At 41.0% G+C, this 15,538-nt stretch overlaps 2 protein-coding genes across 2 annotated transcripts in view; one reads left to right on the top strand and one right to left on the bottom strand.

The window, feature by feature from the left end:
- Positions 1–4,163, top strand: part of MFSD13A (major facilitator superfamily domain containing 13A) — a 40,678-nt gene extending 36,515 nt beyond the window's left edge. The window contains exon 8 of the mRNA XM_082268410.1: positions 3,634–4,163. Within this exon, the coding sequence (XP_082124536.1) occupies positions 3,634–3,881 (248 nt within the window). The 3' untranslated portion in view covers positions 3,882–4,163. The remainder of the gene's footprint in view (positions 1–3,633) is intronic.
- An 8,544-nt stretch (positions 4,164–12,707) lies between these two features.
- ACTR1A (actin related protein 1A) overlaps positions 12,708–15,538 on the bottom strand; it is a 34,187-nt gene continuing 31,356 nt past the window's right edge. The window contains exon 11 of the mRNA XM_082267351.1: positions 12,708–13,356. Coding sequence (XP_082123477.1) covers positions 13,254–13,356 — 103 coding nt within the window. The 3' untranslated portion in view covers positions 12,708–13,253. The remainder of the gene's footprint in view (positions 13,357–15,538) is intronic.

Genomic DNA, 15,538 nt, shown 5'->3' with positions numbered 1-15,538 from the left:
GGCATTTTTAACTTGGGCTGCAGAGTTTAACAAGCTGCACAGCTTATCAGTCAATAGGACACCTCCTCGCCTGTCAAACGCCCTCTAAAAGTCACTGTGACTGGAAGGAGAGAGCCTGAGATCGGTCCAGGGGGGATTTCTGCAGATCCTGATCTTGGAGTGAGGAGCAGGTGCACGGCTCATGAAGTATGCAGTATGCATGCCCTGACACAGGAAAAAATTGGCCACAGAATGGAGTGGTGGGAGAGCGTCGGGATGTCTCCTAGGCAACGATCTTCCACTAGAACTGAGCCTCAACGCTGTACTGATCAGCTCCTCAGGCTCTCTCCTTCCAGTTCTTATAGCTCATCACACGGACATCTGTCAATGTGCCTCGGAGGAAGCTGACAGGCTAAGTGAGGCATGCTGACCATGGAGGCATTGAGGGCCGGCCAGGGACAGCTAAAGGGCCAGATGTGGCCCTGGGGATGCAATTTTCCCAGATCTGACCTAAAAGAGCACTGGTAGTGAAATGGGCCTGTGTCTTTCTATGACTCTTCACCTGGTATCACATCCAGATGAGACGGACATTACTGTGTTACTTCAATGATAGGGTAACATGGTAAAACTAGACCACCAGGAAAGTGTAACAACAGAAGGATGGGGGTAGGCCATAGGTAGCCCAGTCAGTCCGACAGAAGCCAACCATATGTCTCATGACTGAAAAAGGTCTGCTGACTGGCTCCAGATTAACGTCCCAGCCAGTGGCTAAGAGCACTGGCTGCCCCCCTGTTAGAACACAATAGCTCAACAGGGGAGATCGCTGTACTAATATTGGATTGTTAGTACAGTGGCTCTGACCTGAGCTGTCATTTTTGTACACAGTAGTGTGTATAAGGCTTAAAGTGGTTGTTAAGCCACTCTATTTTTACACAAACTTCCCCGTTTGCTAATGACAAGTGTCCCAGTTGTCTGTGCTTTATAAATTGAAGGCTGTTCTATACCTGATTTCAGAGCGCCACTCAGCTCTCCCCTCTTCAGATCTGACAGCTACAGCGGGAGGGGTCTAGAGTCGCAAATTCATGAACATTTAGGAGTAATTTTACCAGCAGGAGGGGAGGGGCAGGCACTCGTAAGAGCTGACAGGCAGGGAGGGGTGAAGAGGACAGGGAGAGCAGACTTGAGAGCTAAGCATGACGGAGGCATGTAAACTGACCATGTTGTCAGGGCTCAGAAGCCATGATAAACCGTGGTTAGTTTACAGAGGGGAGGGCAGAGCCAGGCAAGATCAGCCAGGCATTTCAGGTGATACAGGGGGCCAAATTACACAGCACAAGCAATGTGCGCTATACCATGCTTTAAAGGATCAGGTTCAATATATATTTTTTTAGGGCAACAAACACTTTAAGTCCTTTAAAGCTGAATGTCAGGAATTACACAAAGTACCCTTCCACCTGTGCTGCAAGTGTTAATTTCTGCTTTAGTATAGAGTTGCAGGGATAAGGTGTTATATCTTTTATTTCTGTTTCTGAAAAGCTCCCTCAAATTGTGCGGCTGCTCCAGCGCTTCCTCCTCTCTAAGGCATTTGGGGCTCTGGTCCCAAGCTTGGCTTCTAACAAAGCAGAGTAGGCAGCCCAGCACTACATGTGATGATGCAGAGGGACATGCTTACAGCTTCAGGCAGAAGAGAGCAGCACTGGACTGAGGGATAAAGTAAGTAATACACCTTAACCACTTGCTGACCGCTAGCAGTACATATACTGCGGCAAGTCGGCTTTCTTCTGCAAAACAATGTAACTGTACATTGTATTTCGCAGGACCACTAGTTGGGGCGCGCACGCGTGGATTGGCAACAGGGGGAGCCAATAAGCGGGTCTGGCACCTGCGATTGCCACCGGGCAGCCGCGATCAATCCCCGTGGAGACAGAACGGTGGTCTGCTGTTGTAAACACAGCAGACTGCTGTTCTGTCAGTGATGAACACAGGAATCCTGTGTTCCTCCTATTTAGGAACACAGGTCTCTGTTTTCATTCAGCAAGCCCATCCCCCACACAGTTTGAAGGCACCCCCTAGGAACACATTTAACCCTTTGATCGCTCCTGGTGTTAACCCCTTCCCTGCCAGTGTTATTATTACAGTAACAGTGCATATTTTTAGCACTGATTACTGTAGTAATGTCACTGGTCCCCCTAAAAGTGTCAAAATGTCAGTTAGGTGACCAATATATTAAATTACTGACTGATCTAATAAATTAGTGACTGAAAATGTCTACCCTGTGCTTGATTAATTATCTCACACCTCAAATACTCCTGCTGCTGCTCATCATTCAATAACTCATAATAAAAATTTGTATAACAATACCACAGCACAAGAAAACAATTCAACACCCTCAAAGTGTGATAAGTGCTACCATGTGACCATATAAAATAGAAGTATAAATTAAAAAAGTAATACATTTATTTTTCATGAACATCTTTACTGGACACTTGCTTGTATAAGGATTTTTCATAATTATCACTCGTTTTAATTTTTTTGCTTGGATAATACGGATTTATTTGTTAGTTTTTTAATTTACACTTCTATTTTATATGGTTACATAGTAGCACTTGTCACACTTTTGAGGGTGTTGAATTGTTTTCTTGCACTGTGGTATTGTTATACAAATTTTTTAGGTGACCGAACTGTCCACCGTAATGTCGCAGTCCCGCTAAAAATCGCTAATCGCTGCCATTACTAGTAAATAAAAATGACATAAATATTTCCCCTAGTTTGTAGACGCGATAACTTTTGTGAAAATCAATCAATATACCCTTATTGGGATTTTTTTTCACCAAAAATATGTAGCAGAATACAAATTGGCCTAAAATGATGAAAAAATTAAAATGGTAATGTTTTACAGCAGAAAGTAAAAATTTTTTTTTTTTTTTTCAGAATTGTTGCTTTTTTTGTTTATAGCCCAAAAAATAAAAATTGCACAGGTGATCAAATACCACCAAAATAAAGCTCTATTTGTGGAAAACAAAGGACATCAAGTTTATTTGGGTACAGCATCGCACGACTGCGCAGTTGTCAATTAAAAGTAACGCAGTGCCATATAGCAAAAAATGGCCTGGTCATTAGGGGGAAAACCTTCCAGTCCAGAAGTAGTTAACCTTGCACCCCTAGACTAATCAAGCATTTAACCCTTGCAGTGCTGGGGGAGGGGGGACACGGAAAGGGTAGAGTTTACTTACCACAGTTCATCTTTAAGCTTGCACCCTAAAAAAATAAAATAAAAAAAGCTTCCATATTTGCTGACCCAAAGCACCTCATCAGATTTGTGTTTACAAATGTCAGGCCAGTGGAAGATGCAGTATATTTTGATTACTTGCTAAATGTCCCTGCACTGTGCTCTTCCCAAGTAACTGCTATCAGTATTTGTTTGAAGGAAGGCATCTATTGAAGATCAATAGACTTTACCCAGATCTTTTCTTCATTATAATTATGCTTTGACATAACATACCCTTTTTATTATAATGACTGGAATAAGAAGTCACTGGAAAAAGACAGGATTATTATTTGAATGCGGTGACTATGAAGCAGTACAGTTAGCAAATAAAGTAATTACTGGTTTCAGTGTATGTTTTGTGTTAACATACAGTTATTTTATTGCAGGATATGACATATTTCAGCGGGATGCTATGAATAATATCAGTACCGAGCCACATATGGATTCCAGCCGCGTGTTGACCACCACTCTTCGCCAAGGATGCTTCTATCTCCTTGTTTTCATCCCAATTACATGTGCTCTGCTGCAGCTCTTCTCCTGGTCACACTTTACTTTACATGGAAAACGGCTCATCACTGTGAAGACTTATCGCCAGGCTCAAAACGGTATTCCTCCAGATGTAAAAACTATATGAAGGACCACTGAAGAGACATTGCCAAATTTTGCCTTTGCTATCCTTGACCAGATCATGACCACTGACCTCCTTCTTTGGTATTGGTATACAATGGCACAAAGGTCATGTACTTATCATTGGAGATATATTGGAGCTGCTTATGCTATTCTCTATTTTAAAAATGCTAGTTATCTGGCTGGCTTGGGTAGTCACTGATCTGGGGCAAGCATGCAACCCAGTGAAGTCTGAACATGTGACAGTCAGGCAACTGGTGTCTTTAAACTAAAGTCCGCCTCCACATTTCTCTCTATTTAGGGATTTTTTTTTTTTTTTTTTTTTACATGCTTTTAACCTTTTCTCTCTTTTAATTTCAAAAGGGACCAACTTATTCTGTCCTATATGTGATGGAGGCTTTTTTTAATTGTAGTACCTGATTCCTTCTCACAGTGGAGGTAGTGGTGTTTTGTGCTAAGTTTATTCATTCTTTAAATGACTTGTGTACTAGCACCAACTCTACAGAATTATGCACAAAGCAGCGATTATGTAAGTTCCCATGGAATTGATGAACTGGGTTATTTGTTTCCTCCAACAATATGAAAGGCTTAAATGTGTAGAGGACAGGTGCACTTTAGGGGACATAATCTTTGAATGCTAAAGTGAACCAGACCAGGATAAGAAAGTGCCTAAGGTAATAACAGTGGGCATGTTGTGAAACCTGCAAGTACTTGTGTCAAGCTGGCTATAAACACATAGATTTCTTTTGTTCATGTTGCAGGCTGAAAGAAATCTTACAGATCCGTCCATACACGCTAAACAGGGCACATGAATGAATGTGCCACTGCGGCTACTGTATTCTGACAGCCAATGAAGCTGGTGCTTGGAATACTTGAATAGTGCCTGCATCTGTTCGGATGCAAATGCTGTTCCACTGACACATTTCTGCCTGGCTCTATCATTACAAACCAAATACAATTCTCTCCCTGTATAACTAGCTTCAGTCTGGTTTTCAGATCCTTGTGTCCCAATGGAGATCCCTATATCCTAAGCCCAGGCTGTGTTGTCCCTTACTTTGCTTAGCTTCACCTCCTGTTAGTCTAATGAGGTGTACAACAGCTGAAAATATGGGTTTAGCAAAGTGAAGGTAATTTCAATTCATAGAAAACAGCATGGTGTTAGGACCCAAGGAACACAGGTATCAGTCTGAAGACTAATACAAGTACTTACATGTCCTACAAGGTGCCTACCCTTAACCTCATTTGTCAACTCAGGCACTTTCAAGGCCAGATTAGGGTCGATTTCATATAGCATAGCAATGCCATTTAAACTTGTTTAGGCAGACTGGCAGAGATTTCAAAGCTGATGTTCGCCATCAATATGAAGATATATTCTTATTTTTTCATGTTCTACATTATGAGCATTTGCTGTTATTGGGGTTTTACGAATTAAGGTGTTATACCAGCACACCGTAACAGAAAAAAGGAAGTGACCAGTGTGCACAGATAAAATGTCTGTTCTTTAACAATGCAATAACTATGAGCTGGGATATGTTGTCATATTTCATCGCAGTTTTTAGGCCTCATTCACACTAGCAGTGATATACAGTACATGTGTTATATGCATTTGTAGGACATTTCTTACATGCAATTATTTTAAATGGTGTAATTCACACTGCATTAAGGCGCATTCAGTTAAGCTGTGTTCAGAGAAAACAGAGTTCTGTGCGTCCAAGGGCAGATTAGAAACTGTAAACGCTTGTATACATAGGTAAACGCAAGTCCTTTTAAACATAGGAGAACTTGATCTAGGAGGCTGTTTATACAGCCCAGAAAATTTAAGTATTAAGTAGTTTAAGGGCTCTTTCACACGGGCGATCCGATCAGATCCGCCTGTCAGTGTTTTAGGCGGATCTGATCGGATCCTCCATGCAGCTCTATGGGGCAGCGGATGTCAGCGGAGACACCTCCGCTGACACCCGCTGCCATCCGTATCCGATCCTGTCCGTGAAATCTGGACGGATGGAAACCCTATTTTTCCATCCATTCAGTAATCGGATCGGATCTGATGAGAGTGGACAGGCGGTCTGCTCTCATCCGATCCCCCATAGAGGGCAGCGGGGGGTGAGACACCTCCCTCTCCGCTCTGCAAGCGGAGACGGAGCTGTCATCCGCCGGCTCAGCGGGGATCGCAGATCAATCCCTGCTGAGCAACACGGATCCGCCTACGGAGGCGGACTGTGTGAAAGAGGCCTAAGTATTCCAAATGTAGGAGGCTAGTGTGAATGTTGCTTAAAGTGGAAGTTGAGCCAAAAAACTAACTAAGGGCTCTTTCACACGGGCGTTCCGTATGTCCGTTTTTCATCCCATCCGTTTGCGGATGAAAAACGGACATACTGTATCTCTATGTAAATACGGATGTCATCGGATGATCATCCTCTGACATCCGTTTTTTGTCAGTTCAGTTTTTTTGAACGGAGGAGAACCCTATTTTTTCTTCCTTTCAAAAAACGGAACTGAAGCAAAAACGGATGTCAGTGGTGTCATCCGCAGACATCCGTATTTACATAGACATGCATTATGTCAGTTTTTCACCTGCAAACGGATGGGATGAAAAACGGACATACGGACTGGATGACACAAGTGTCATCCGTGTCCATTACAAAAAAAAAAAAAAGGACCTGATCGGGCAAAAAAAAAGGAACGCCCGTGTGAAAGAGCCCTAACTCTAAATCTACTTTAAGCTACATTCTAAAGCTTGATACACACTATACAACTTTTGTTGGTAGATTTCCTTTAGATTTACCTTCAGCTATGTAGTGCAAGGGCCTGCCTGATAACATACAAATTGAAAGTGTTTAGGTCTGACCTCATATTATATGGTTTTGGTAAATCTAAAGGAAAAAATCTTCAGAAAATTGTATTGTGTGTATCCAGCTTAAGACTAATCTATCTAACTAACCATGTGAAGCAAAAATGACCATACATACTTCTTTTGAAGCCGATCTGGTCTCCAGCGGTGGTTGCTGTGTGCACGAGACAGCCAACAACACCTGGGAAGCGACATCACCCATCAACTCATCAGAATTACTATGGGGCTTCCGTTGTCGGCTGCTTCTCCTGCACACGCCTAAACAGTGAAGCCACCGCTGACAGCTCAGCGCAGGATCGGATAGGATTGGCTGCAGAAAAGGTAAGTATAGCGATTTTTGCTTTACAGGGTTAGATTAGTTTTAGAATGTGGCTGCCAGTAAATTTAGAGTTTGTTTTTGACTGAACTTCTACTTTAGGCTTTTATTTGGTGAAGTATGAGGGAATGCAAAAGTATATCCATTAAATGGTTCTGATAAAACTTGGGGCTACGGCAACCTTGACTATCGCAACCAGTCTGTCTCCACTCTTAATTTTCTTGTTGGAGTTTAGATTATTTAAGCCTAAATGGTTGCTGCAGGGGGATTAGAACTGAATCCTTTAATATAACTAATCTTGAACAATGTGCAAAGGGCTCAAAGGCAAAAGATACACATGCAACATGCAGTAATCATTCAGAGTGGTGATAGATCTGATTGTGGTTTATTGGTTACTGCATTCTGCACATCATTGTTGATTGAAAGCCCAGATGTGTGAACATATACCTCATTTTGTCTCAGGATGTCATTCCCATACGGTGACCAGCTGTATCACTGCCATGCTCTGACTCAACTCATGTCTTGCCATACAAATAAACTGTCTATTTTGTCCACTGCATTGTCTTCAGTCAATTTTCATCAAGCTTTGGCACCTTGTAGTAAAACTACATGACCGGGTAGGTACACTTGGGTTTGTGGTTTCACCGCAACTTACCATAGCTTGATCCAAGCACTTCACACTCAGTACATCACACTTTTAAAGCAGGATTTTTATTATAGTTTTCTAAATTTTATTTGGGCATCACCAGCTGACAGTTTCTTATGCAACGTACAGGATCAGGCAGTTATTACAATGATAGAAAAAAAAGTTAACATTAATTACGGTCATTAAACAAAAATGTCTAGGGCCATAAGTGGCATATATGTGCTTTAAAACAGAGGTCTAATTAAACTACGAGTGTTCAGGGCAATATGGTTTAAGATTTACCAGAAGAATCCCAAAAAACTATGGTTTACACCTTACTTAACCCACCCCAATAAAAACATGGAGACAGCCATAGCTGACCTTTACTAAAAAGGAATTACTTGACTTTAATGCCAACCCACCAGCTACAGTAGTCACTGACCTAGTACAGGTATGCAAGAATGTGTAACTTTCTTGGTCTGCATACTCCTTTTCAATTATTCACAACCAGGTACCAAAGCCAGGCAACTAGCATCTTCAAAGCAGCAAGTAAATGGCAGCCCCTGTTTTCTTTATTAAAATCAAGACAAGATGCAGTAGTTTGTGTCTGGCATTAGGAATTCCTTTTTGCAATGATGATTCTACCTAGTAAAAAAAAAAAAATCTGAGTGGGTGCTGCTACTTGCACTGTTTATTCCTGGATGTCTACATTTATTCTACACTTCTCAAAAGACAAGAATAGGCTGAAGATTTGTGGGGAGCAGGATGATACCTCAAGAGCATCTTCACACACAAAAGTCATTTATAAGGTTAACCATTACACTGGATCATTTGTCTAAAAGGGTGGCATTCAGCTTTAAGGCCTATACAGATATTTTCATGACTTGTCAGCATCTTAAAGTAACTGAGTCCTGATAACCCACTCCCCAACAAGGCACTTACAGACTGTTTTGCCTCCTTGCTCATTTGCTGCATTATAGTAGGGCTTCCAGGTATAGGGAGTGCATTTAATTCCTCCCTCCAGTGTAACGGTGTCAAGCTCGTGTGTCTAATCACCTTGTACAAACATGGTCATATGGATGGGTTAGGAAACAGTGATGGCATTTAGCGGTGTACACTCCATCAATGAAACCTACTCAGGTGGTTGGACACTGCAGCAATGAGGGAGTGTTGTATTATATATACCTTAATGAAAGAGTGGGCGATCAGGAGGCATCGTCACTCTGCCCCCTCACTGGGCAAAGTTACAGCATCTTTTCCTTAACAGCCTTTATTTGTCCACCAAAATACTGGTCTAATGGTGCTGACCTGAATAATTTTTGATGCTTGTAGGACTTAATCATTAATACTGTTTGTTACATGACATGCAGCAAAAAAGAGCCCCATGTTTAGACAAATGCAACCAGTATTCCAGAATAAAAAAAATATAGCAGCAGCTGGAATTTTGCTTCACCCATAAGTATTGACGGCAGGCACTTCCTAGTCTAAATGCCATGATATAAAAAAAAAAAAAAAAAAAACTTGTTAAAAGGAAATTCTCCATACATTCTTATTGGTAATCTTTGGGGGCATATATCACACAAATGCAGCAGCCCTTGTCTTTTAACAGCATGTCTCTACTGACAGTTACTGCATTAATTAGTAACCTGTGGAAGAGGTCTGAATGCAGGCACCGTGACAAAGAAGCCTCATTGGCAGTTTGTCAATTTTAGTGTGTGTTCTCTTTTATAGAAGCAAACATTTATTAAAATAAAATAAAACTATTCTAGGCCACAAGAGCCCAAACACATTTAAAACAGTCCAACTTTGCACCTTTTCCAAACTATCTATAGATAGGATTATTGTAGGTCAATGTAGTAATCATTGGCTAAAACTGGGGGCCATTCTGATGAACATCCTATTGGAAATGGACTAGGGGTCTGGATACTGTATACCCAGTGGTAAACAGTATGGTGATTTTACTTTGCTGGGTGACTTAGGAAGCTCAGCTGAGAAGCTGACTTTTAGTTGCAACAGCCATGCGGGATGGGCCCAGAGAAGATTGAAGCCTGCACTAGTCCAACCAAAATCCATTTGGAGTACAGTTGTTTAATTGACTTGGTCCGCTAAGAAGAGAAAATGCAGTTTGCACACTAAATAAGTCAACTTTTCTAAAAGAGGCATGATTACCAAGTCTACCATTGGCTAGAAACTATTTTCCAACCAAATTTAGGGATTTTTACTGAATACATAACAGTTGTAAATTGGTACACAAAAATGAAAGGATGTGAATGGAGTTTTTAAGATTCTGGTTTGAGTGCACCCTTTATTTAGCAAGGGGCAGAGGAAGGATAAAGCATGACAACGCATAGAGAAAAGCCTGTCCTTTTTGTTTTCCTAGTTATAAACAGTCTGCAATACTGAGTAAAGTTCACCATAGATGATACAATTTTCGCTTTCTTTCTTTGGCCATGACGGCACTGCATTCACATCTGCTCATTGTTGTGAAGATGTGTTTTACACCAATCTCTCTACCTTTTTCTTTTTTCCCCTGCAGGTACTCCTAACTTAAAATATGTGTCAACTCAAGTCTCAGAGACCTTTGGATAAAAAACAAATATATCCACAGTTTCGGTTCATGGTGCATTGGCATGATCGGTATGTTGTAAAAGGTTCTAAATAAGAACAAATAATAAGACATACCTAGCACATATGACACCCAGGAAAGATCACTTTCACACCCTGCTGCTCTATACTAAATTTTCAGTAATAATCCTGAAATTAAATGTATATAAAAAAGCTAATTGTAAAAACTGTGATGCCCGCCCCCATCTCCCCGCACTATGGTCATTGTAGGCAGGAGATGAATTCGCTATTGCTCACAGCTCAAGGAACCCCATAAACCCTCATTGAGAAAGGCCGGTTTAAACTGTGTGTGCATAGGAGCATGTACACCTCATTGCCTGATGAAGGATACCCTGTATGGCTCCAAATGTCACATATATCAGTAATAGATTTTGGAACATTATGTTTGCATGCAAATGATATCCTTACTTCCAAAGCATAGGTTGTAATGCGTTACCCAAGCACAATAGGATTCAGATCCAGTCTTATTATTCTACTAGCTATCTCTCACAGGGGTAAGAGATACAAAGTCCTGTATAAGGTTGTTAATAGACACATTAAAAACACCATTTAGTGTTACTACATCATCATCAATTACCAGATTAGTACACCAGTATAATAACACTACTGTAAACAATACATAAACCAATCCATTATATAGTTGAGCTGAAGTTATCATTTAGTGTTGATGTATTAAAGCAGTAGTTCATAAATACAAATCATGAAGCAGTAGACTAGATAAAGTGACAGATTGGAACCAATGTTTTCAGCTGCACTTTGTTTATCAGTGGTAAGTGTAATTTCCTATGTGATGAAGACCAAGTAACTATTAAAGAAGAAAAAATAGGTTTTTACAATTATTCTTGTGCGGATGGAAGATTTTCCTGAATTCCACACAAGTGATTATGGGTGGAACAAAAGTGTAAGTATTGCTTGCCACTGTTACCTCCATCTGCAAAGCAAAAACCATCTTGTCCCCTTGTGCAGAAAGTATATAGGGACCTTTACTTCTTCAAGTATATAAAAGATTTACGCAGTAAGACAATGCAACAGGCTAGAATGATGCAAAGCGAGCAGAAGTGTGTTAATCAGATTTCAGTTTACTGCAGCACAGAGATCAGCTAAAGATGATTTATTATACTTTTGGTTAACAGATTTTAGCATTATTTTTCTTAATACGTTTTAAAAAACGCTCACTATAGCGGAGGTGACAGATATAAGCAATATTTACAAAACAGCTAAAGACCCCTTCCACACAACACACTTGGATGGAATTCTCCTTCAGAAAAGGATTGAACAAAACATTGAAAGGCCGACATTAAACAATCTTCAGTGATGGTTTTTGAACATGACTCAAGAGCACTTATAAATATAAAGTGTTAAGCATTCATAAAAAGGGAGAAATAAATACTAAAATGGTCTACCAATAACCCCAATGGGTGACATTTCTATAGAGCAGGTACATGCTGACAAGGAAGGAAGCTGGAACCCATGCAAACCGTGTCTGTATAAAGCTGGTCTACCTCTCATCAAGGGGGGTAATAAAACTATATTAGAATTACACCACACGTGTGGCTCCCCTATAAAAAAAAAAGTGGCAAAAAAAAACCTTTAGGGCATCCTCTTTCTGTGCCAACTAAACATTTATATGAAAAAAAAACTTCAGCAGATAACTCAAGTGAACAAATAATACAAAAGTAGACAAATATATACCAAGACAGAAATGTTAGACTTTATATAGTTTTGCTTCAAGTTATAGTGGTATTCGATGCCATTTGTTTTGTAGGGCAAACAACAAAAAAGGATAGAAACAAAGTTAGGAGAGTGACACTTAGCCCTCTTAAGTATACATGGACCAAAGGATGGAGAGACAGGATTACCAAATTGGCCCCTCCTTCCAGGTGTAAAAGGACCCAATGATGGGTAGACCTGGTTACCCAGTTGACTCCCATCTCCCAGGTATATAGGGAGCCAAGAATGGGGACACAGGGTTACCTAGTTGGCTCCTTCTCCAAGGTATACAGGGAGGCAAGAATGGGGACACAGTGTTAACTAGTTGGCTCCCATCACCGAAGAATGGAGAGACGGGCTTACCGACTTGGCTACTTCTCTACTTAGGTTTACAAAGACCCATGGATGGAGGAAAAGGGTTACCTTGCTGACTTCTTCTCCCAGGCAAACAAGCATCCAATGATGAATAAACAGGTTTACCCAACTGGCCTCTCCTCCCAAGTATACAAAGAACCAAAACAAAGACAGGGCTACCTAACCCTCCTAGTTTCTGCATTGAAGTATGAACACAGAACAGACATTACGGGTTACCTGACTGAAAAATTCTATAGATGAACGTCCTGGAACCTACACTGACCTGCAGACAGGCTTTGTCACAGAGATATTCTAACACAGAAAAAAAAAAAAATCAAATATTCCAGATGTCTAACTATATAACTATACTGATCTTTTATTATCATGCAATAGAAACATTTCCAAAAAACAATGTCTTTAAACTAGTAGGACATATAGTTTCAAGAAACATGTTTTCTTTGTTACTCAAGTAAAATGTAATTCTGGAAGGCCCGTGTGGCGATTAAGTGCAGGGGTCACGTACGTCAGTGAACAGTTCATAATTTACTGCCAGCTGGGTTTTGTTTTTGTTTTTTTAAACTTTTATGTACGGTAATCTGTTAAGGATAAATAGGCTATAATGCGATAAAATATTTTCGCAACAGACCATTTACAGACCCTGGTGCAACATAACACATAAATAGGAATGGGATAAAGGCTTTCCTCTCCGATGGGTTTTTTTTCAGTTGCCTCTACAGATCTTCTGCCCTCGTTTGACGACTTCTTGGCATGCTGGAGAGCGCATACAGACACATACATTCACACCCACCCACCAGTCACCTCCCGACCACACTCTCATACTCAAAAAGCGAGTTTTAAACTGAAGTGGACTGATACAGAGACTTGGTCTTTTGGGACGTTAGAAAGTTTTCCTGTGGATAGCTCTGGGTCCGTCTTCTTCATATTCCTTCTTGGAGACCCACATTTTCTTAAAGGTGTCCAAAGAAGCCAAAATAGATCCACTGAAAAGGTAAAATGTGTATTTGAAATGGAATCAAATAACTTCTAATGGTGTCAGAAAGTTTGTTGGTTTTTCAGAGGTTACTTAGGTGAGAAAATGTAAAACATTTTTCAATTTGTATTACTGGGAATATGCTAGCAGTGTTTAAAGCTGATCTTTAGGCAAATAATTAATTAAACAGATGTAATGCATATATGAGAGCTTTATTACCTGCCAAAAGCTTTGTACTCATGTCCATCTACTCCTGAGTTTAACACAGCTGTCTAACGAGGGAGGGGGACCTTTACTTACAAGTCCCCTTCCTCCATCACTAGACAGTGAAATATAAAGAAGCACATTGATGATCTCATCTGTCATTCTGCTTTGAACGCATCAAGTAAATGAGCTGCCCTGTGCGGTCGTGCAGCAAAAAAAACAAACCTGCACTCAGGGGTGAGTGAAGCCTTACTGGCAGCTCACCAGTGTCAGGACTGCTAAGAGGCCACTTACCAGTCTTTATGGAAAATGGAACCCTGCTAGACATGCCAGCTAAACAATAAAGAGAGATAACACCGCTCAGGCCAGTCAAAGTCCACGATTCAAGGTGGGTGCTAAACCTCGGCTCACCACCAGGAGAAGCATGAAAGAAGAAAATGGTCGCACACCACCACAGAATCCAATGAAGAAAAGATCTTTATCCACATAAGTGGTACAAGGTACAGCAGGGTAGGACAGTATACGCGTTTCAGAGGACTGCTACGTGCTTGTTCACTAGTGAACAAGCACGTAGCAGTCGTGTGAAACGCATCTACTGTCCTACCCTGCTGTACCTTGTACCACTTATGTGAATAAAGTACTATTCTTCATTGGATTCCGTGGTGGTGTGCAACCATTTTCTTCTTTCAGACATGCCAGCTAGATAATGTTCCCTCTATGGAATTACTTCCTCACTAAGCAAGCCAGTGAGATGTTGCTCTCTTGCTGTCCTCTTGCTAACGAGCAAGATTTGACACATTTGGGGCCAGCAAGGAGATTCAAGAGAGGTAACTGGCTCACTTGCTGCAAAGTGTCACCAGTGGCTGAGTCACCCAAATGACAGCTTTAACCTCGCCCCCCCCAGCCTTTAAAAGGATCTAAATGCTGGGAGGCGGAGGTGGGCATTCCAATCTCGTGACTGATAGGATTTGCTGTCACAGCAGTCACATGATTGGAAGCTCCTGATCTTATGTAAGCATTTATGTGCTGCCTTATCCACAGCTCAGTCACGTTGCTAAGACCGCACAGTAAAACCTTCCTATAAAACACATATATGCAACCACTCGGCATTAAAGCCTGCCAATGTTCCTGATAATGGTAGCTTTCTATACCTTTTCATACTTTACATGGGTTGCTAGATTGTTTAACATTCTTATAGTACAGACAGTACTTCTATATCTAATATCTAAAGCAGAAAACATATGCACTAATATTTGGAATCCAAGGGACAGAAATATAATTCAGCCATGACTGCATCTGCACACATCTAATTGTATCTGTATTATTGTAACAGGAGTAGCAGTATCTGTGCAACAATTAACTTAGGCCACTTTCACACTAGCGAACCAATCGGGTCCAACTGTCACTTTTTAGGCAGACCCGATCGGACTCTCCAGTCTTCTCTGTGGAGCTGTGGATGTCGACGGCTATGTGTCCATTTACACAAGCTGACATCTGATCTGATCCTATACACTAAACACACGCATGGGGATCGTTCCAATCTGTCTGGCGGATCAGATGGCAGTTCGGTGTAAATAGACAGTCTGTTTACATCTGACCACCCAGATGTGTCTGCTCTGCATAAGCGGAGCACACCTGGACCAGCCACCCGCCTGTTCAGCAGGGAACAGCAGACAGATAAGCCGCTGAGCAAGTGGACTGCAGCGGAGCCTGCCCTGTGTGGAAGATGCCTCTCATTGATTATTTATATTTCTTTGTGGTGTGCAATTTTATAGATCAAGAAGTCAGGGTCAAAGAAAACCTGTCACAAAACCTAAGCAATTTAAAGTGAGCAAATACTGAAGAAATGCATCACCAGAAGGTAACATCTTTTTTTAATCAAAGACTCTCTGTGCACTTTTACGTTAGAGGTTAAATTAAAAAAAATTAATCAAAAACTGAGTCTGTCCCCCTCGCTCCCCTAACTTCTCCACTTAACCCAACTATTT

The sequence above is a fragment of the Pelophylax lessonae genome (genome assembly GCF_965119305.1).
Source record: "Pelophylax lessonae genome assembly, chromosome: 9".
NCBI classification, from domain to species: Eukaryota; Metazoa; Chordata; class Amphibia; order Anura; family Ranidae; genus Pelophylax; species Pelophylax lessonae.
Note: the sequence above shows the minus strand (reverse complement) of the source record. Positions and strands in the feature narration are given on the sequence as shown.